Source organism: Bos mutus, chromosome 15, assembly GCF_027580195.1.
Source record: "Bos mutus isolate GX-2022 chromosome 15, NWIPB_WYAK_1.1, whole genome shotgun sequence".
NCBI classification, from domain to species: Eukaryota; Metazoa; Chordata; class Mammalia; order Artiodactyla; family Bovidae; genus Bos; species Bos mutus.
Window position 1 is genome coordinate 36,838,880 of NC_091631.1, and position 20,686 is coordinate 36,859,565.

Consider the following 20,686-nt stretch of genomic DNA (forward strand, 5'->3'; position numbering starts at 1 on the left):
TATAGGGTCAGGACCAGGGCTCCCTTTTTCGCTGCTGGACGCGTACTGAAGCCGAGGAGGCTGCTCTCCTCTACCCTCATATTTTTCTTCGGGATAGGGACTTTTGTTTGGAAGGCGTGCAAGTACCGAAAAGTGGCCCGAGCTAGTTTTGGAAGCACTAGGGGAGTGCGTGGTGTCGCCTGTCTTCCTGGCCGGGCGTCCCTACCCGCAGGGATAGGCAGACCACGCGACTCCGTGCTCCCTCGGCGGAGCGCAGTTCCCCCGCGGGCGCCGAGTGGGCGGGGCCTGGTGGGGGCCGGGCCTGGAGAGGTCATGTGACCGCTCAGCAGGCGGGGGAGGCAGCGGCAGAGGGGCTTCGGACGCACAGAGTGGCTGGCGGGGCAGTCGCGGCAGCCGGAGGAGCAGCGCCGCAGGCATGGGGAGCTTGAAGGATGAGCTGCTCAAGGGGATCTGGCATGCGTTCACCGCGCTCGACCTGGACCACAGCGGCAAGGTCTCCAAATCCCAACTCAAGGTGGGCACACCCTCTCCCGGACCCCTATTCGCCCCTCCCTGGCGCGCGCTCTACTATCCCCGGGTGGAAGCGGGCAGGCGGACGGTGACCACAGGGAGTGGCAGGCCAGAATGTGGCCGAGCAGCCTGCTTGGGGTGGAGGGGGCAGAGACCGGCATTTACATTTTTTGGACTCCCTCTTGTATTGCGTTAGTTTCCCCAGGGCTTACCTTGAGCAAGGGACCCCTGGGGTGGGGACCCTGAGCGGCGAGCTCGGCTCCCTGTTGGCGCAGGAGGCCGGGAAAGTTTCAGACTCCGAGAGGGCGGTGGGAAGCTCCCTAGGAAACTAACCCAAAGTTTCCTCCTTACTCTGGGAGAGGAAGGGTCTTGCCCAAGGTGCCTGGGCAGAGCCCTGCAAGGCGCACGCTCCGCACCGGGGCAGTGCTCAAAACGGCCGGCTGCACCGCAGGCAACCGGGCAGTTCCGAGAAGAGAGGGAGAAGTGCCCCAGGGCCCGGCCCTCGGCGGCCTCCGCTTTTGGGGCGCTGTGGCAATGGGGGACGCTTTCCGATTAGTGACGACGACCTGGCGTCCTCAAGTCTGGATCGAGTCCAGGGTGTGCTCTGTCCCGCAGGAACGTAGTTTCCGGGTGAGGAGCTCTATCGGCACCCTGCAAAGGTCTTTATTGTGACTGCCAAAGACCCCATCATTAAGTGAGAGTAAGGTATGAATAAAGGAATGCTTGTAAATTGAGTAATCCCAAGCAGGGCAAGTGGCAGTTGGCTAGGAGAAATTGGCAGCTTGAAAGTTTAAAATATGGAAACAGACAAGAAGAACCATTCATAGGCGTTTTGAAATATACACATTTTGGATATGAATGTCTTGTTTTCTTAGCCTACTCTGGGAGTGAATTTCTGAAGATTGAGTTTGCTTTGTATATTTTGTGCCGTCATCAAGAGGTTCTTATGACTAGTGGCTTTTATGCCAGTAGGACTCAGCATTCTGCCTGTTTTCCTTTCACCCTACTCTTTTTTCTTATACACAAAATCATAGTCTGGAACAATTCATGGAGATCATCCACTTAATCTTTATTTGAATAAATTTTTAAAATTAACAGTAAAATTAACTTTTTTGGTGGATGGTTCTGAGTTTTAACATACATAGATTTGTATAACTACTACCAAAATTGGGTTTCTGTCAGTTACATCATTCCCAAAATTTCCTTCATCCTGCTCCCTCTTCCTTAACTGCTGGCAATCAATGATCTGTTAATTACTGTAGTTTTGTCTTTTCCACAATGTCATAAAAATGGAGTCATAGAGTATGTAACCTTTTGACATTGGCTTCTTTTATTTAGCATATATGCCTTTGAGATTCACTGATGTTGTATCAATAATTCTTTTTGTTTCTAAGCAGTATTCCACTGTATGGATATACCATGGTTAATCCATTCACTCTTGAAGCATATTTGTGTTATTTCCAGTTTTTGGTAATTATTTTACTCTTCACTGTTTTTGCTTTTAATTTACCTATACCACCATGTTCAAAGTGAGTTTCTTTAGATGGCATGTAGTTGGTTTTTTAATCCATTTTGATAATCTGTAATTAAATATGTGTGTACAGACCAATTACATTTAATTCTTGATGTGGTTCGATTTAGGGCTAGCATTTTACTATTTGGTTTCTGTTTGTTTCCACTATTGTTTTCATTTTTTTTGTCTTCCAGTTGATGACACTAATGAAATGTTTCCTATTTTGTTCTATACCATTAAGCATGGTCTTTGTGGCTACTTATGGAAAAGGTGTCTGGAGGATTCTTGACTGCAGGCTTGGTGTGTGTGCATGCTAAGTCACTTCCATCATGTTGACTCTTGACCTCATGGACTGTAGCCCACTAGGCTACAGCCCCTCTCTCCTGGATTCTCCAGGCAAGAATACTGGAGTAGGTTGCCATGCCCTCCTCCAGGGAATCTTCCCAACCCAGGGATGGAACCACCTTTCTTACATCTACTGCATTGGCAGGTGAGGTTCTTAACCCCTGGTGCCACCTGGGAAGCCTAGGCAGGAAGTAAATCCCAGTTCATAACTTGTACCCACAAGATGTTGATAATGCAAATGTGCATTTGTATTTTGTCTCTTTCTCAGCTTAACTGAGAGATTTGGGGATTGATTCAGTTCTGTTCATCTTGCCAATGTGTCTGGAATTGGAAATATTAGAAAATTGCTATTTAGTTCTCTCCTTTTTGGAATTTTGACTCTGTAGTTTGGTGGACTACAGTCCATAGGGTCACAAAAGAATCAGTAATCCGTTGGCTAGGAAGAATTTGTGCCTTAATTTGCTCATTCATTTGTTCTTAAATGACATTTGTGTGTACTCTGTGTAAGGTATCATGGTAATTTCATAAAAAAATTAGTATTTTTAGGCTCTTTAAGAGTTAATATCTTGGAGGAAATATAGAATTGATTAAATAGAAAAAAAATTACACATCCAAAATGAGGTTAAAATTTATCACTTTGGAAAACTATATGGGCATTCTGAAATAAGTTTGACACTTATCTTTTTGAACTACTTTCAGTTTTTGACGTGCGTGGTGACATTTGATGTGTTATTAGATACTGTGCCTAATTCTAAGGGTAATATGGATAGCACAGGTGGAGGAGAAAGAAACATCAGTTTTTGCTTTTAAAGAGTTTAAATTTTGGTAGGCAAACTAAAAACTTAGGCAGCCATTAGGGAAATCTCTCTCTCTCTCTGTCTTTCCAGGTATATATGTAGATTATATTACTCAGAGAGTTACCCTATCCTTAAAAAATGTAAGATCTGGTGACAGAGATAAGAAGTACAGAAGTACTATTAGAGGAAGATGCTGAATGTGATAGAAGATAAGAGGCCATGAGATTTCAGAGGAAGAGACCAGTAGTTTTTACTGGTGAAATTACTTCATGAAAAAAAGCATTGAAGTGACCGCTGAAGAAAGCTAGGGTGTGATTATGTGGAATGGGGGAGAATTAAGCCCATTCTATTAATTCATTTAGCAAGTAGCCAGGTGACTCAGTGGTAAAGAATCCACTTGCCAATGCAGGGACAGGGGAAGGAAATGGCAATCTACTCCAGTATTCTTGCCTGGGAAATCCCATGGACAGGGGAGTCTGGTGGGCTACAGTCCCAAAGTTGCAAAAGAATCAGGCATGACTTTGCAGCCAAACAACGAGAACAACAGCATTCATTCATTCATTCTTTCAATGGATATTTATTGACTGGTTTTAGCTCTAAGGGATCCATGTAAACTACTGCAGGCCACAGAAATTCATCAGGCACTTATATATAGAGACTTCTGTGTGACTTATTTTGATTGGAGCATAGGATATGAGTGTGTTTGTGTGTAGGAAGAAGAAAGAGTTGTTGAGGTCCTCGACAGATGGAGGTTTAGCTGGAGATGATGTTCTTGGAGAAGTGCGGGGCTGTTGGTACAGATCTAGTAGTTGAAGCGTGGAAAGAGGAGAGAAATTCAGCAATGGCCTTGGAGAATGGCTAGAGTAGAGGGAAGAAAAGAAGCCTGGGGACCAGAAGTGAGATGCAAGAACCACTCTGGGACAGCATTGGTGCTGAGGGAGAAGGGATTTTCCAAAGAAGACATGATCTGTTATCTTTGAGAACTTATTATTAATTATGTATATATATTTGGAGATTATAAAATAATGACTGATTTTTCCCAGCTGTAGATCATAAACTACATATTTCTTCTTTTCTGAAGGGAAGTTGTGAAATTTTCTTTCTTTTCTCTTTTTTTTAAAAATAATTTTATTAACTTATTTTTGACTGTTCTGGGTCTTCGTTCCTATGCGGGTTTTCCTCTAGTTGCGGTGAGTGGGGGCTTCTCCTCATTACGGTGTGCAGGCTTCTCACTGCAGTGGTGTTTCCCTGGTTGCGGAGCACAGGCTCCAGCGCGTGTGGACTTCAGTAGTAGTGGCTCCTGGGCTTTAGGGCCCAGGCTCAGTAGTTGTGGCCCTTCGACGTAGTTGCTGTGCAGCATGTGGGATCTTCCTGAATCAGGGATCGAACCCGAGTCTCCTGCATTGGCAGGTGGATTCTTTACCACTGAGCCACCAGGGAAGCCTGAAGTTGTGAAAAGTTTGGAATATTGGCATTGTCTTGGGAATAAAGTTATCTTTTACTTTTAAGGAGATTACTTTGTAGTATAGTTCTCATTTAGATAAATGTTTGGGTCTCTGCTATAATTAATATTTATTTTCCTTGAGGGACCCAGTTTAGTACAAAAAGCTTATTTTTTAAATTTATTTTTTAGTGAAGGATAATTGCTTTATAGAATTTTGCTGTTTTCTGTCAAACCTGGACATGAATCAGCCACAGGTACACATATATCCCCTCCCTTTTGAACCTCCCTCGCATCCCCTCCCTATCCCACCCCTCTAGATTGATACAGAGCCCTTATTTGAGTTTCCTGAGCCATACAGCAAATTCCCATTGGCTATCTATTTTACATATGGTGATGTAAGTTCCCATGTTACTCTTTCCATGCATCTCACCCTCTCCTCCCCTCTCCCCATGTCCACAAGTCTATTCTCAATGTCTGTTTCTCCATTGCTGACCTGCAAGTAAATTCTTCAGTACCATTCTTCTGGATTCCATATATATGCATTAGAACACGATATTTATCTTTCTTTCTGACTTACTTCATTCTGCATGATAGGTTCTAGGTTCATCACCCTCATCAGAAATGACTCAAATGTGTTCTTTTTATGGCTGAGTAATATTCCAATGTGTATATGTACCATTCTTTATCCATTCATCTGTCAATGGACATCTAGGTTGCTTCCATGTTCTAGCTATTGTAAATAGTGCTGCAGTGAACAATGGGATACATGTGTCTTTTTCCATTTTGGTTTCCTCAGGGTATATGACTAGGAGTGGGATTGCTGGGTCATATGGTGGTTTTATTCCTAGTTTTTAAAGAAATCTCCATACCGTCTTCCATAGTGGCTGTATCAATTTACATTCCCACCAACAGTGCAAGAGCGTTCCCTTTTCTCCACACCCTCTCCAGCATTTTTTGTTTGTAGACTTTTTGATGATGGCCATTCTGACTAATGTGAGGTGATATCTCATTGTAGTTTTGATTTGCATTTCTCTGATGATGAACGATGCTGAGCATCTTTTCATGTGTTTGCTAGCCATCTGTATGTCTTCTTTGGAGAAATGTCTGTTTAAGTCTTTTTCCCTCTTTTTGATTGGGTTTGTTTTTCTGGCATTGAGTTGGATGAGCTGCTTGTATATTTTGGAAATTAATCCTTTGTCAGTTGTTTCATTTATTATTATTTTCTCAAAAGCTAATTTTTAAAAAAAAAATTTAAGTTTAAAAAAATTTATTGAAGTATAGTTGACTTAGAATATTTTAATTTCTGCTGTACACCAAAGTAATTCAGTTATACATATACATATATATACACACACCTTCTTTTTCATATTCTTTTCTATTATGGTTTATCACAGGATATTGAATATAGTTCTCTGGCCAGTAGGACCTTACTGTTTATCTGTCCTATATATAATAGTCTGTGTCTGCTAATCACAAACTCCCAACCTATCCCTCTCCACCTTGACAGCCTCAAGTCAAAAGGCTTATTTTTGACACCTAAATTTTATTATTAAATAATAGTCTGTTTTTGAGTAAAACAAAAATTACTATCTGTAGAAATTTTGAAACTTAAACTCCAAAAAAATTAACTTAAGAAAGATATTTGTTGAGGCAAACATAGTTTCATTAAAGTTATCAATAAGATAAAAATATAGAAAGAATTTAAAAACTACTTGTGACTTTCGTAAGCTACTATAGAAGCAGATGTTGAGTAGTCCTCTAGTCACAGTGATGTTTCTTGTTAAACCCCACCCCCAATCCCCCACCCCACTCCCTCCATGCCTTCTCGCCCTCCCACAAATAGGGAACCAACTCTGCCTCATTCCTCCCCTCTAGCTTCTTGGTGGCAATCTGTGCACCCTCTCCAGGTGACTCTTTGGCTCCAGTTGTGGCATTTCTGGCTCCCCACCTGTATAGGTGAAGTTGTAGCTTCACCTCCATAGTCAGCCTATGTACCCCTGTAGAAGTCATCAGCTATGTTAGCTTAATTTGTAATTGCAGCATTGCAAGGCAACTCATTTTTTAAATTGTCATTGGTTTGCTCTCTTTTTCAGGCTGGAATACAGAGGGATACTAAACTAAGTTACTGTTTTAAGTTAAGCTTGTTCTGATTGTGTAGAGGTCTACTTTTCACCTGTGAAAGTAGATAGTAGACTAATGGTGGGAAAGAAATCTCAGAAACACATTCTTTACTTGCTTTTATACTTGTATTCATGAACAGTCCTTCCTTAGAACAAACTGTAGTTTATTGTATGCAATTTTAGTATAGTCTATGATAACTGAAGAAAGGTTAAAAACTGAGAGAGATTTTGATGGAAATTTTTCTGTATAGGAAGATCCATACATATAGGTGGCTGAGTAAACATTATTGAGCTTAATGTTTTAGAAATTTTTTTCACCAGTTTTTCCCTTGGTTTTGATGTTTGTGCCCTTCTTTTGTCTGTTGTTGTTTTTTAAGGAGGGACATTTGTGTGTAGATCCTGTATTTTAGGAAACTTTATTAATGTGCCATCTGAAGCAGACATTGATACTTTTAGGTTATGTAAATTTCTAAAATTCCTAAGGGAAAAAGATATTGCGCATATTATTTGAAGGAGAAGCAGCAATTCTTCTCCACTGGTGTTTAATTTTATATATGTATTTATGGCTGTGCTGGGTTTGTGATGCTGTGCATGGGTTTTCTCTAGTTGCAGCGAGCAGGGGCTACCCTCTTTTTGCGGTGCACAGGCTTCTCATTGCAGTGGCTTTTCTTCTTGCAGAACATGGGTTCTGGGGGTACCCAGGCTTTCGTAGTTGCAGCTGTTGGGCTATAGAGTGCAGACTCAGTATTTGTGGCGAACAGGCTTAGTTGCTGTGCAGTGTGTGGGATCTTCCCAGATCAGGGATGGAACCAGTATCCCCTGCATTGCAGGGCCGACTCTTAACCACTGGACTGCCAGGGAAGCACTGCACTGATATTTTAAAAATATCTTCAGATGATTTAGAATTTCGATGGTCTTGCAGAAAGATACTAAATCTCCAGTGTTAGTTAGTGGGGATTCTTGGAATTCTAATACATGCAATTCTAAGAAGATGAAAAGATGAAGCCTATCATTTAAAAAATATAAACCAAAAAAAACCTTTTTGAATACCTCCTATATATACATGATATAAAATTCATAACTTTCAAAAGAGCATTTAGGAGAGTGAAAAGTAAGTATCATCTATACCCTGGCCCACACTAGTTATCTACCCTCAAGGTAACCATTTTTACTAATTTTTTTAATATTCCTTCTAGAAATCTAAATGTACCTTAAAATTGAACTCTCCTACACTGGTGGTGGGAATGTAAATTGGTGCAGCCACTTTGCGGAACAGTATAGAGGTTCCTTAAAAAACTAAAAATAGAATTGCCATATCCAACAATCTCACACCTGGGCATATATCTGGAGAAAGCTATAATTAAAAGAGATACATGCATCTCTTCACTGCAGCACTATTTACAGTGAATGGATAAAGAAGATATATATATATATATCACAATGGAATATTACCTGGCCATAAAGAAGAATGAAATAATATCTATAGGAAATAAATTTCCACATTGGAAACAAATTTATGGTTGCCAAAGGGGAAGCGGGGAGGAAAGGATAAATTAGGAGTTTGGAATGAACATCTATATACTACTATATTGAAGACAGATGACTAACAAGGACCTTCTGTGCAGCACAGGGAACTATACTCAGTATTTTGTAGTAATCTAAAAGGGAAAAAAATCTGAAAAAGAATATATTAGACCCCCCTCCACATGTATATGTACCTGGATTACTGGGCTGTACACCTGAAACTAGCAGAATGTTATAAATCAACTTCAATAAAAAAGTTCCTGAAAATTATTCCTTTTATTGTTATTAGTAAATGTTTTCTTAATTATAGTAAAATCTAGTGATGTTTTTGCAACCTCTATTATGATTTTACTTTATAATTATGGTTGCAGTGTGAATTACATGTCAGTGCTGGAAATATCTTGAAATAAGCTTACTGTCTCTGCACTTTTATCCTTTTGTTTTTAGAAACACAGGATTTTGTTTTGTTTTAAATTGTGCCCTTCTGAGGTAAAAGAGCTCACAACTAGTGAGAATCTAAACGAAAACAATTTGAGGAGCAACATGAATACTTTGAATCTTTATTCATTTCTCAATGATAGATTTTCAACTAAGTGTTTTTAAATTTTGGCCATGCACTTGTTTGAATATCTTGTGAATAATGTCATGTGTTTTGTTCCCATGTAGGCATTTAGCCTCAAAAATTTTTAATCTTGCTAGTTTCAGAAGTAATTGAGCCAGGCCAGCAATCTGTTGAAAATATAAAGGAAGCAAGCTGCAGTAAAGAGCTGTCTTTGTGTGAAACACAATGTAAAAGATTTGGTTAATTCTTGTGAATTTGGCCTGTGTAAGTATTCCCTTTCTAATCTTTAGTGTTATGTTTCTGTTAACCCCTGTGGTTAAAGCTGTTTCTAAAAATCTAATTAAAAAAAAATCCCCATTTAGAGGACCAGAGCATGACTCACAAGTGAGTCTGTGAAAGTCTTTGTAAATATTTTTTTGTATCTCACCAAAATGAAACAATAAAGGCAGCTTTCCAAATAAAGAGCTTATAAGAGACATGTAAAAATCTTAAAATGGTAATAATGGATTCTAGATTATTTCCTTTTTCCATTTGCTAGAAACTTTTCAGTAAGACACATTGGAAGTTTTTATTTTATTGAAATACACGTAAGCTTTTGCTTTATTGAGGATAGTATGCAATCTGTGAGGTGTTTTTTTATGTGTGACCTTCCATCTTAATAGCCAGTGCTTTTCTAATCTTATGACTCAATGACTCTTAACCTTCCTGGTCCCCATTTTGTATTTCCTCTGGGGTCTTACTGCAGTCCCAGAGGTACATAGTAACTGGAAGCTAGAGACGGAAGAGGCTTTGAATGACCTTTTCTCACTTAACACAGTTTGCCCTCCCATTTTCCCCAACAGGAGGGTTACTGTAATCCCCTCAGTGACTGTTAGCACACTGAAATCCAGATACTCCCAGCTTTTCTCCTCAGTTCCTCTTGCGTGTGTCCCAGTTCCCTTCCTGAGCCTTTGGCTCAGTTTCCTTTATGTTCCCCAAGGCTTCATTTCACGAATCTGTTTTTCTGCTCTGCTGTCTGCTTTATTTACTTCTTCTCATTCTACCTTTAGATTCCTTCTTTTTTTTTAACCCCAATGTGTGTGTCCTTGAAACTGCTGTTTGCTGTTGTTTAGTTGCTAAGTTGTATCTGACTCTTTGCAACCCCATGGACTGCTGTTTTCAGAGATTAGGGTTTTAATTGTGGAAAAGTATTTGAGAGTAAGTCTGCATGTAGTCAAATTTTATGTAAGGAGATCTTACAGTTAGGAAGAGATTTCTGCACTATTGGAAAGACTAATTTTTTCATCTCAAGGTTCTTCTCTGTCTTCTCTACCTTTTGCTTCTTTAGGAATTATTAGCTTTACAACTACCAGGAGAGTGTTGTTATGTGGGCCTGGTGCACCAACCAGAAGTGCGGCAGTTAGAATGAAAGCTGTTCGGTCTGGTGGACAATGTTGAAGGTATTTTATTTCACTGGGTAGGCAGCTCTGGGAGGATGGAGCACTGTCTGCTTTACCAGGCTGCACATCTCCATCAGTTCTTTTAGTTCGTAGGATATTTGATGTCTCAGCCAGATGCTGTTACCTTGGAGTGAGAGCGGGAACTGGTGGGCAGCTGACTTAACTCTCGTGACTCCCTTCAGGGATGATTTGAGAAGACACTATTAGATAATGGGACATCGGCTTCCCAGGTGGCACGGTGGTAAAGAATCTGCCTGCCAGTGCAGAAGACACAGGAGATTTGGGTTCCATCTTTGGGTCAGGAATATCCCCTGGAGTAGGAAATGGCAATCCACTCCAGTATTCTTGCTGGGAAAATTGCATGGACAGAGGACCCTGATGAGCTACAGCCCATGGCTTTGCAAAGAGTCAGACATGACTGAGCACACATGAGTGCGTGCGTGCGTGGACCACCAGGGTGTTAGCAGATCAAACTAGGTTGGAATTCTGAAGTTCTACATTGGGATTATTTGGGGAATTTGCTTTACTCATTGTATTTTAAGTGTGTGCGTGCTCAGTCCTGCCCGACTCTTTGCGACCCTTTGTACTGTAGCCTGCCAGGCTCCTCTGTTCATGCAATTTTCCTGGCAAGAATACTGGAGTGGGTTGCCATTTCCTACTCCAAGGGATCTTCCTGACCCAGAGATCGACCCTGAATCTCCTGCGTCTCCTGCGTTGGCAGATGGATTCTTTACCATTGTGCCACCTGGGATCCGTTAAATGGGAATAAGAAGACATTTAAACAACATACTTGCTTGAATAGATGAAGCTCACAGCCTGTATGTGTGACAACAGAACATTTACTAGCTAACTGTTTCTTACCACACACTGAGGTTGAAGAAAACTAATCTACAAAGCAGCATATACATTTGAAGGTTCTAATCTATACCTTTTGCTCGGACTCTGGGGAAGTGAAAATTGTACAACATTGCCCCTTACATTGAGAAGCATGTGGTTTAGTAAAGAAGACAATACATGAAATGACTACAGCAAGTTAATATATAAGCCAGTTCTACAAGTGGAAAATAACTCTGGAATATGATGTCCAGTACATTAGCCATTAACCGAATTTGGCTATTGAGCATTGAAAAAGCAGCTAGTCCAAATTGAGAAGTGCTGTAAATATAAAATATACACTGGATTTCAGAGACTTAGTACAGGAATGTAAAACATCTCTTTAAAAGATTTAAAAACATTGATTACATGTTGTAGTTGTAATATTTTGGATATATTAGTAAATTTAATGTTAGCTTTTTTTTTTTTACCTTTTGCATCTTTGTACATTTTTAAAATGTAGCTATTAAAACTTTTAAATTCTATTTGTAGTTTGCATTCTGTTTCTGTCAGATGATCTGCTGTAGAAGTTTAAAGGAAATAGAGAAAAAAATGCACACGGTTGTAGACAAAAAACGTTTCATGGAAGAGATAGACTGTCAGCTGCTTCTGGAGGGAGTGGGGCTGATCTTGTCGGGTATAGTCAAAGAAAGATGGCAGTTATGGCGGTGGCCCTGTGCATGAGAGCAAGAGCTGAAACTTGCAGTATTGTGAGCGATAAGGAAATACTTTGACTAGAGTGTTTGTTTTGAGACATGGTGGAAAATCAGGATTTAAAGGGAGATGGGATTACATTTTAGATGATTTTGTTCTTGTACAGAATAAATGAATAATGTGTATTTGTTGACTATGTTATAATGAGTAGTTTGGAACTGATCCTGTAAAGAGGGGAAGTTATTAAACTTTGGAGGGTAGATACGTGACAGAGAGAGTTCTGAGATTCTTCTAATGATGTGGGTGTGATGATACGAGGTGAGAGGCTGGAGTTGGGGGACCAAGGGAGGGACTGCTGTAAAGATTGATGTGTGCTAGACTGGGGTGGCGGCCCTGGGAATCAAAACCAACAAGCTTCCTACTCTCATGGAGCTTGAAGTCTTGTGAGTGAAATGTATCAGCAAACTGACAGGGCAAAGATAATGAGATAAAGAAAGTACCCAGTGCTGGGAAACACAGAGGAAGGGAACTGCTTAGCTGTGGTGAGGATTGGAGGCATTGGGTCAGAGAATGCTTCTACAGCAATAGTCAGTTGTCATTGACCCTAAGGAATGTGTGCGGCTTCTCAGTAAGCACATTTGCGGTGAAAGATTTGGAAAGTAAATCCCTCGGAGACAGAGGAAAAAGTGTCAGGAGAAAGAGAGCACTGGTTAGGGAGTCAGGAGACTTGTCTCTCCTTTTGTTTGTGTGTGACCCTGGGAGGTTTCTTCTTCCTGAGCTTCATCTTGCTCATTTGTGAAATGTGGAATAGCAGACAAGATCTTCAAGTCTTAGCCTTCTAATTGAACGTCATCAGCTTGATGTGTTTACCATGTCGTATCCTCATGAGTGGCCTCTGTTAGGGCCTCAGAAGGGAGAATGGGACCTGCTGCTGAGAGCAGGAAGCCTTTGCTCCCCCAGCCTCACTTTCTCTGGTTAGTCTTTCACCAGCAGAGGGGCATGATCGGTCGGTGAGGAGAGGGATTGACCCTGGGGGAGGGGATTGAATTGGATCCAGAAATAGGATAAACTATATAAAAAAGTACAAGAGGAGAGTCCATAGTTTTATTGTTAAGGGAATGGTGGTACCACAGTCAGAATCAGAGTGGGAAACCTGTTTTAGGGAGAAAGATAATGAACTCTCCTTTGGATTTTTTGGATTGAGACAAATTTAGCCTGGAAATCTTTAATATTAGTGATATAAACCAGAGCTCAGTTGAGAGGTCAAGACTAGAAAGGGATCTGGGAGTCATTAAGGTGACTTGTTGTTGTCAGAATTAAAGCAGTCTTTAAGAACTAGGGGCTCAAAATTGGGCTTTGAAAAATGTCCAGAATGGGAGAATAAAGGGTGAGGGAAGTGAACCCATAAAGATAGAGCAAGGTAGAGCTAGTATGTCGTGGGACCAAGAAAGTCTTAAGTGGAGAGGATGATCCAGACTGCCAGAAACTTGGGAGAGTGAATTGTTTAGAAGATGTCTGTCCCAGGTTGGGTTCTCCAGGAAGCAGATGTTGAGACAGAGTTGAAAGTGCAGAAGGGTTACTGGGGAGAAACATGTATGGGGGAGAAAAAGAGAGAGGAAGCAGGATTGGGAAAAGGAGCTGTCAATCTAGGACATGGACTTGACAAAACCAGGAGCTCTGGAGCAGAGATGGCCTCTTGGAGGACACCCACACTGGGGAGAAATGACGTCACTACCTTGCTCAGTCATTGGCTGAGGTGGACCCTGGAGGTACTAATAGCTGGAGGCTCTGCTAACCTCAGCTCCTCCTTGTAGCCGGGCCTCAGTTCCTTTCTTGAGTGCTGCAGCTGTGTGTCTGCCACAGAGTCTTTTTGAGAAAGCAGTTTCATGACTCTGATAGGGATAGAAAGAAGCCGTATTATAGTGACCAGAGGGGACAAGGGGCCTGAGTGGTCAGAGGATGGGGCAGCAGAGGTGAGCCCTCAGATCTGTGATCTTTGTCATCACTGAGTGGTCAGAGGATGGGGCAGCAGAGGTGAGCCCTCAGATCTGTGATCTTTGTCATCACTGAGTGGTCAGAGGATGGGGCAGCAGAGGTGAGCCCTCAGATCTGTGATCTTTGTCATCACTGAGTGGTCAGAGGATGGGGCAGCAGAGGTAAGCCCTCAGATCTGTGATCTTTGTCATCACCTTTGGTGTGTACTGTGGCCTCAGATCTCTTGGAGAAGAGTATACTAAAGTAAACTGCCTGGTTTCTCTGTCTTCTACTGTACAGTTCTCTCTCATACACTTGTTAATTTCTCTCGAGTCCTTTCCTCAAAAATCCAAACTGGACTGCTGTACTAGGTCTCAGGTCAGATGAGTAATGCCTGCTAATTCTGGGAGTGTTAGTGACTAATAGAGGTATTGTATAGAGTTTTTTTTTTAAACTTCAAAAATTATTTGAATTAGAGATTCCAATTAAACAAAAATTCTTTCTGGAAAGAATATGCTGGTAGTTTAGTGAAATACATTAAAAAAAAACCCACATCTAGATTAAGGTGACGGAGAAGCAAACTAAATGAAACTAAACCAAAAAAAAGAAAGAAAGAAAATTCTTAAATGGGACTCATTTAGCAAACATTTGTAGGCATCAGACACTGTCTTCTCGGCATTTCATTAGGTTTTAATACTACAGGATAGATACACTAGTCTATAGTCTATCCTCTCTCTAAGGAGCTTACAGAGTTGTGGGAGAAATAGATAGAGGCTTACTTCCTGTACATGAATTATCTTCTTAAAGACATTTGTTTATGCTCTGATCCCGTGGGAGGCTGGAATCTAAGGCGGCTGCTCAGGTAGGGAGACTTTATTGCCCACATTGTGGCTTCAAGAGGCATGGCAAAGCACAGTTCTTTATGGATGACTAAAGTGAGTTAATTTCATCAACTTTATAGTCCTACAGTGATCTCTTCATATAATTTTATTGGTGCTTTCTAGCTGGGATTTTTAAAAATTCCTTTAACATTAATAATTTTACATAAATATATTTAAATTTTACATAAATATAAAAGCTTCGCCTTTTCTTATTTTAAAGATAGTACATAGAATATTCAAACAATACCTTAAAGTATAGAGACAAAGATAAAAGCACCTGGACTTCTGCCACTAAAGGCAGATGCAGTTAATTTTGCAGTGATTATCCTTTTAGCATTTCTTTGTCCCTCCCTATCCTTCCTCCATCTCCCTTACTGCTTACAAGCATATACATGCGTGCACACATGTGCATATACATATATATTCTTTTATGTAAATAGGATCCTATTTCATATGCTTTTGTAACCTGTTTTCTTAATCAGTGTGTTAGGGTCATGTTTCCATGTCAATGCACATAGACACAGACACCATCATTCTTTATAATGACTATGAGCTATTTTACTGTGTTGATGAGTCATGCTTTATTTAACTGCTTTATTGCTCACAGATATTTGAAATGTTTTGGTGGTTTCAGCCAGGGATGCTGTGAAACTTCCTACAATGCATAGGACACTTCTCCCTGCTCCCCAACAAAGAGTTATCTGGTCTAAAATGTCAGTAGTGGTGGAGAAAACTTGCTCTATACCTTCTCTCGTATTGGATGTTGGCAATTTTTACTCTCCTATGTCTGGTCAAATGCAAGGAGTTGCTTTTCAGGTGAAAAAGTAGTTGCTTTTTTAATGTGCATTGTGTTGATTACTAGTGAAGTAAAGTAGCTTTTCCTGTATTTATTAGTCATTAGCTGCTTTTGTGAATTTCCTATTCCTGTCTGTTGTCCGTTTTTAAAATTAGGTGTTCATTTCTTACTTAATAATTTCTAGGAGTAATTTGAGTATTGGAGCTATTAGCCTTTTTTGTTTATGGTGTCTCTTTTTAAAAGGAAATTTAAGAACTTTTATGTAGTCAGATCTCCCAGTATTTTCTTTCTGATTTCTGAAGAGGGCCAAGTTAGTGAACTATCCAAAATAACTTTTTAAAGATGGTCTATTTAAAATGTAATCCCGTGGCGTATGCTCTACTTTGTTGTTGTTGTTTAGTTGCCGAATCGAGTCTGACTCTTTTGCAGCCCTGGGGACTGTAGCCTACTGGACTTCTCTGTCCATAGGATTTCCCAGGCAAAAATACTGGAGTGGATTGCCATTTCCTTCTCCAGGGGATCTTCCTGACCCAGGGATTGAACCTGTGTCTCCTGCACTGGCAGGGGGATTCTTCACCACTGAGCCACCTGGGAAGCCCATGCTGTAGTTTAATGGCGTGTATTCTGTGGACAGCATTGCAACGGGTAATTTTGAGTTAGCTATCCTGCCTTAATGTGTCTGTGAGTGTTATATTCCTATTGAGTCCTCTTAACCCTCTGCTAGTCACTGAAGGATGTGGAAGAACAGTTTAAGGCAGGGTTTCCTCCCTCTCTGAGCCACAGTTAGGTATTTGAGGTATTGCTAGTGTATGAAGCAGAATTCACATAAGTGCTAAATAGGAGTTCAGTGGACAGAGGGGGCAGTGAAGGGTTCCTCGAGTTTATGAAGAGTGACCAAGTCTTGAATGATTCGACTAGGTAACAGATAACGTTTCCAGCACAGGGCTTGATTGTGGGACAGGCAGTTAGGAAGGAGAGTTGGGTTCTTGCTTCCGATTTGTTATTCATCAGTTCAGTTCAGTTCAGTCACTCAGTCATGTCTGACTCTTTGCGACCCCATGGACTGCAGCACACCAGGCCTCCTGTCCATCACCAACTCCCAGAGTTTACTCAAACTCATGCCCATTGAGTCAGTGATGCTATCCAACCATCTCATTCTCTGTCATCCCCTTCTCCTGCCTTCAATCTTTCCCAGCATCAGGGTCTTTTCTAAGGAGTCAGCTGTTCACATCAGGTGGCCAAAGTGTTGGAGTTTCAGCTTCAGCATCAGTCCTTCCAATGAATGTTCAGGACTGACTTCCTTTAGGATGTACTGGTTGGATCTTTTTGCAGTTCAAGGGACTCTCAAGAGTCTTTTCCAACACCACAGTTCAAAAGCATCAATTCTTCGGCGCTCAGCTTTCTTTATAGTTCACCTCTCACATCCATACATGACTACTAGAAAAACCATAGCTTTGACTAGATGGACCTTTGTTGCCAAAGTAATGTCTCTGCTTGTTAATATGCCGTCTAGGTTGGTCATAACTTTTCTTCCAAGGAGCCAGCATCTTTTAATTTCATGGCTGCAGTCACCATCTGCAGTGACTTTGGAGCCCCGAAAAATAAAGTCTGTCACTGTTTCCACTGTTTCCCCATCTATTTGCCATGAAGTGATGGGACCAGGTGCCATGATCTTAGTTTTCTGAATGCTGAGTATTAAGCCAACTTATTAACTCTCCTCTTTCACTTTTGTCAAGAGGCTCTTTAGTTCTTCTTCACTTTCTGCCATAAGGGTGGTATCATCTGCATATCTGATATTTCTCCTGGCAGTTTTGATTCCAGCTTGTGCTTCATCCAGCCCAGCGTTTCTCATGATGTACTCTGCATAGAAGTTAAATAAGCAGGGTGACAATATACAGCCTTGATGTATTTGTTTCCCTCTTTGGAACCAGTCTGTTGTTCTGTGTCCAGTTCTAACTGTTGCTTCCTGACCTGCAACAGTGTGTGTGGCTTAGACAAATCTCAGGCTTCAGTCTTTTTATCAATGAAATAAAGAGATAGGATATTTCCTAAGATTGTTGTCACTGTTAAACTTACTGTGGTTTTACTGTCAAAGGAGAATTTTTAGAAGGAATTTGTTCAGCATTTATTGAAAGCCTTCTGCATTCTGAGTAGCATGCTAGGTATTGTGGGAATGCAAGGATGTAAGACATGGACCTTTCAGAAATTTAGTCTTATGGGAGAGAGTAAATCATGTGCGGGAGTGTAAAATAAGAAATACAGAGTGCTTGGGAAATGCAGAATGGGGAAGACCGTCTTGATTTTGGGTGGTGGAGGCTTTAGAAAGGAATGGCATTTATGTTAGGTAGAAATGGAGGTGTAGGGGTGGTTGAGCAGAGGCCTGGAGGGGGACAGGGAAGTGATACAGGGTTTGCTTGAAGTGCTGTACTCAGTCACTTCAGTTGTGTCCGACTCTTGTGACCCTGTGGACTATAACCTGCCAGGCTCCTCTGTCCATGGAATTTTCCCAGCAAGAATACTGGAGTGGGTTTCCATGCCCTCCTCCAAGGGATCTTCCTGATGCAGCAGGTGAACCTGAGTGTCTCCTGAGTCTCCTGCACTGCAGGCGGGTTCTTTACTGCTGAGCCGCTGGGGAAGCCCCTAAGGTGTTCTGCGTAAACTTGTTTGCCTAGTTTTGTACAGTTGGTGCGGAAGGGTGGGAAAAGATAAGGCTGAAAGGTAAAGTGGGACTGGCTTGCCAGGGGGCATACACCGCCTTGGTTTTTCCCTCCGTAGGCTTTTTATGGCTTTCAGACAAGGTGGGAGCGTGAGGTGAGCAGCCCTTGAAGATGAATGTGGTAGAAGTGGCTAAGATGGTGATTGATTGCATTCAGGGACTTGAGTCAGAGATGACGTTGAGATTTCTGAGGCTGAGTATAATACAGATAGTTTAAGAGAAAGCTAGCAGGCCTTAAGCAGTGACAAGCAGGACGAAAAGATATTGTCAGGAAAGGGAAAATGAGTCCTTGTGGTAAGGGGCGGGATTTCTATTAAGACAATGCTCTTAAGGCAGGGCATAGCATGGGTAGGAAATTGGTCATTCTGTTAGGAAGCGTTTTCTGGTAATTCACCATCAGCTTGAAATTTTATTAATCAGACAGGAATTTTCACGCTTTAAAAAAAGATTACCCATTATGAATTTTAGTTCTGTAGTTGTGTCCCTTGAGATAAGCTCGCTGGGATCTCCACCCCTCTTTTTTTCAGTGTTGAATTTTGCCCATTACGCACATCCTGTAAAGGGAAGCAGCATGTGACTGGGGTTCGGCCGGGAGGGAGGTTCTTTTCAGAGAACCTTTGTAATCTCTGCATCTTTGGGAGGGAGGAGGGTAAACATTAGGCATTAGGCATACTCATGTGTGTTAAAACACTGTGTAGTCGTTCATCATCCTTGAGTTCTTTCCATGATAGTTGGAGTAAAATACTTAAAAAGGGTAAACGGCAAACCACTGAACAGGAACCAACCACACGAGCAGTTAGTCATTTCTTGTCGGCAGAGGCCCTGCAGAGGCCCTGGCAGACAGCTATGAAGGAACTGGAATGATGAGGGTCTGGCATGGATATGGATCTTTTATTGTAGTAACAATAGTTTATTCTTCAGATCAAGGAATGAGAGCAAAGTTGCTTAGCAATTATGTGGGCGTTGAAAGAATGGCCTTTGGAGGAGCAGGCATTTGAAGTAGGATAAATTCAACTTTCTCAAGAAACTTACACTGATTAGCGTGATTCAGGGGCAGTCCTTTTACAAATCAAGAACGTGTAGTCCTGTTTCCTCCTGATGGCTTTGGTCCTCATCTGTTTTCCAGTTTTCTCATCTGGAGAGGAGGATGGTAACTCTTGGAACAGTTTTCCCCAAAGGCAGGTGCTGGGAGATGAGGGCTCCCAGAAAGAGAGTGGTCCCAGACTTCTAGGCAGATGTGGTTCTTTACCGTTGGATCTAACTTCGCTCCACTAAATAGCTATGGCCGTCTTGCTGGGTGCTGGAGACCTGACCTGGTGGGCACTGGTCCATCACTTCACCTTAGCAATAACAGACATGCATGGCCACAGCACGCAGGTCACTTTTGTATGGTCAGGGCTCTCTGTTTGTCCAGGGGGAAAGGGAAAGTGGTAGGGCGTGGAAACGGCACCAGAGTATAAGGTTTGGGTTCTAGTCCTAGTTTCACTGCACCAAAAACTATGTGATTTGGGAGACATCTCCTCATCTCTGAATTAGCGTCATCTGTACAGAAGCAGTATTATCTACTCTCCAGGGGTGAGACTAAAAGCAACTAATGGATAATGTGAGTCTACTCTAAAAAAGCATCAACTGCTGTGTAAGTTTGTGGAGATTTTACTTCTTGTTACTAGTTTATATTCTGGCCTTCAGGAATCCTCTTTTTTTTTTTTTTTACCTTTTACTTAAAAACTTTGAGATACTGTTGTTACTTTGTTTAAAGAGGACTTCCCTGTTCTAGACCTTACTAACAATGAAAAAAGCTGAATTTCTGATCTAAACTATAGTTCTTTCTGTTGAATTCATGAAATGAGTTTTGGTTGATAGTTAAGGATTGGACTTTTGAAAACATTAGTTTTAGAAACAAGTCACCAAGTCTTCATTTTGCAGTGAGGGTACTGAGACTAAGCAAGTAAGCAGCAAAATATTCTAATATTTTAAAAGGGTAAATGGTAAACCACTGACCAGGAACAGACCACATGAATACAGTGGGTACTCAAGTCTCCTCCTCCAGGGTCCTTTAATATAATCTGATGCCTCTCGCACAGTTTGCTTAACTAAAATAGATTGTTAAGAAAGTTATCCTTGAATTCAGTTATCCCTGTATTTTTTAAAAGTGCTGTTTAATTATCCATGGCTGGAGTCTAGGGTTTAAATCTAAATCTTCAGTGAGATCACTGGATTGAACTAAAGCATCTACACAAAGATGTTGATTTTAGAAAACTGAAAACATAATGTTCCTTATTACTGGAGAGTGTTGGACCAGGGTTTACAAAACCTGACTTAGTCTCAGTTCTCCTAAGTCACCTTAGTCAAGAAAAACAAATTTAATCTCTTGGAGCCAGTACGCACCATGTGTAAGATGGAAAGGATCTAAGGCCTCTACCAGTACTTTAGTTGGAGGGTCTGTGAAACCCAAAGGCAGAAAAAGGGATGGGTGTGGGAGAGATGGTGTCTCCTTTTTTTGTACCCTGAGAATTTTGCATTAATCAGTTACTTTTC

At 41.2% G+C, this 20,686-nt stretch overlaps 1 protein-coding gene across 2 annotated transcripts in view; it reads left to right on the top strand.

The window, feature by feature from the left end:
• Window positions 1-334: 334 nt before the first annotated feature.
• Window positions 335-20,686, top strand: part of SWAP70 (switching B cell complex subunit SWAP70) — a 76,710-nt gene continuing 56,358 nt past the window's right edge. Inside the window, exon 1 of one of the 2 annotated variants that reach the window (XM_070383911.1) lies at window positions 335-514. In XM_070383911.1, coding sequence (XP_070240012.1) covers window positions 416-514 — 99 coding nt within the window. In that variant the 5' untranslated portion in view covers window positions 335-415. The remainder of the gene's footprint in view (window positions 515-20,686) is intronic. The other variant, XM_005896418.3, reaches the window with a different exon arrangement.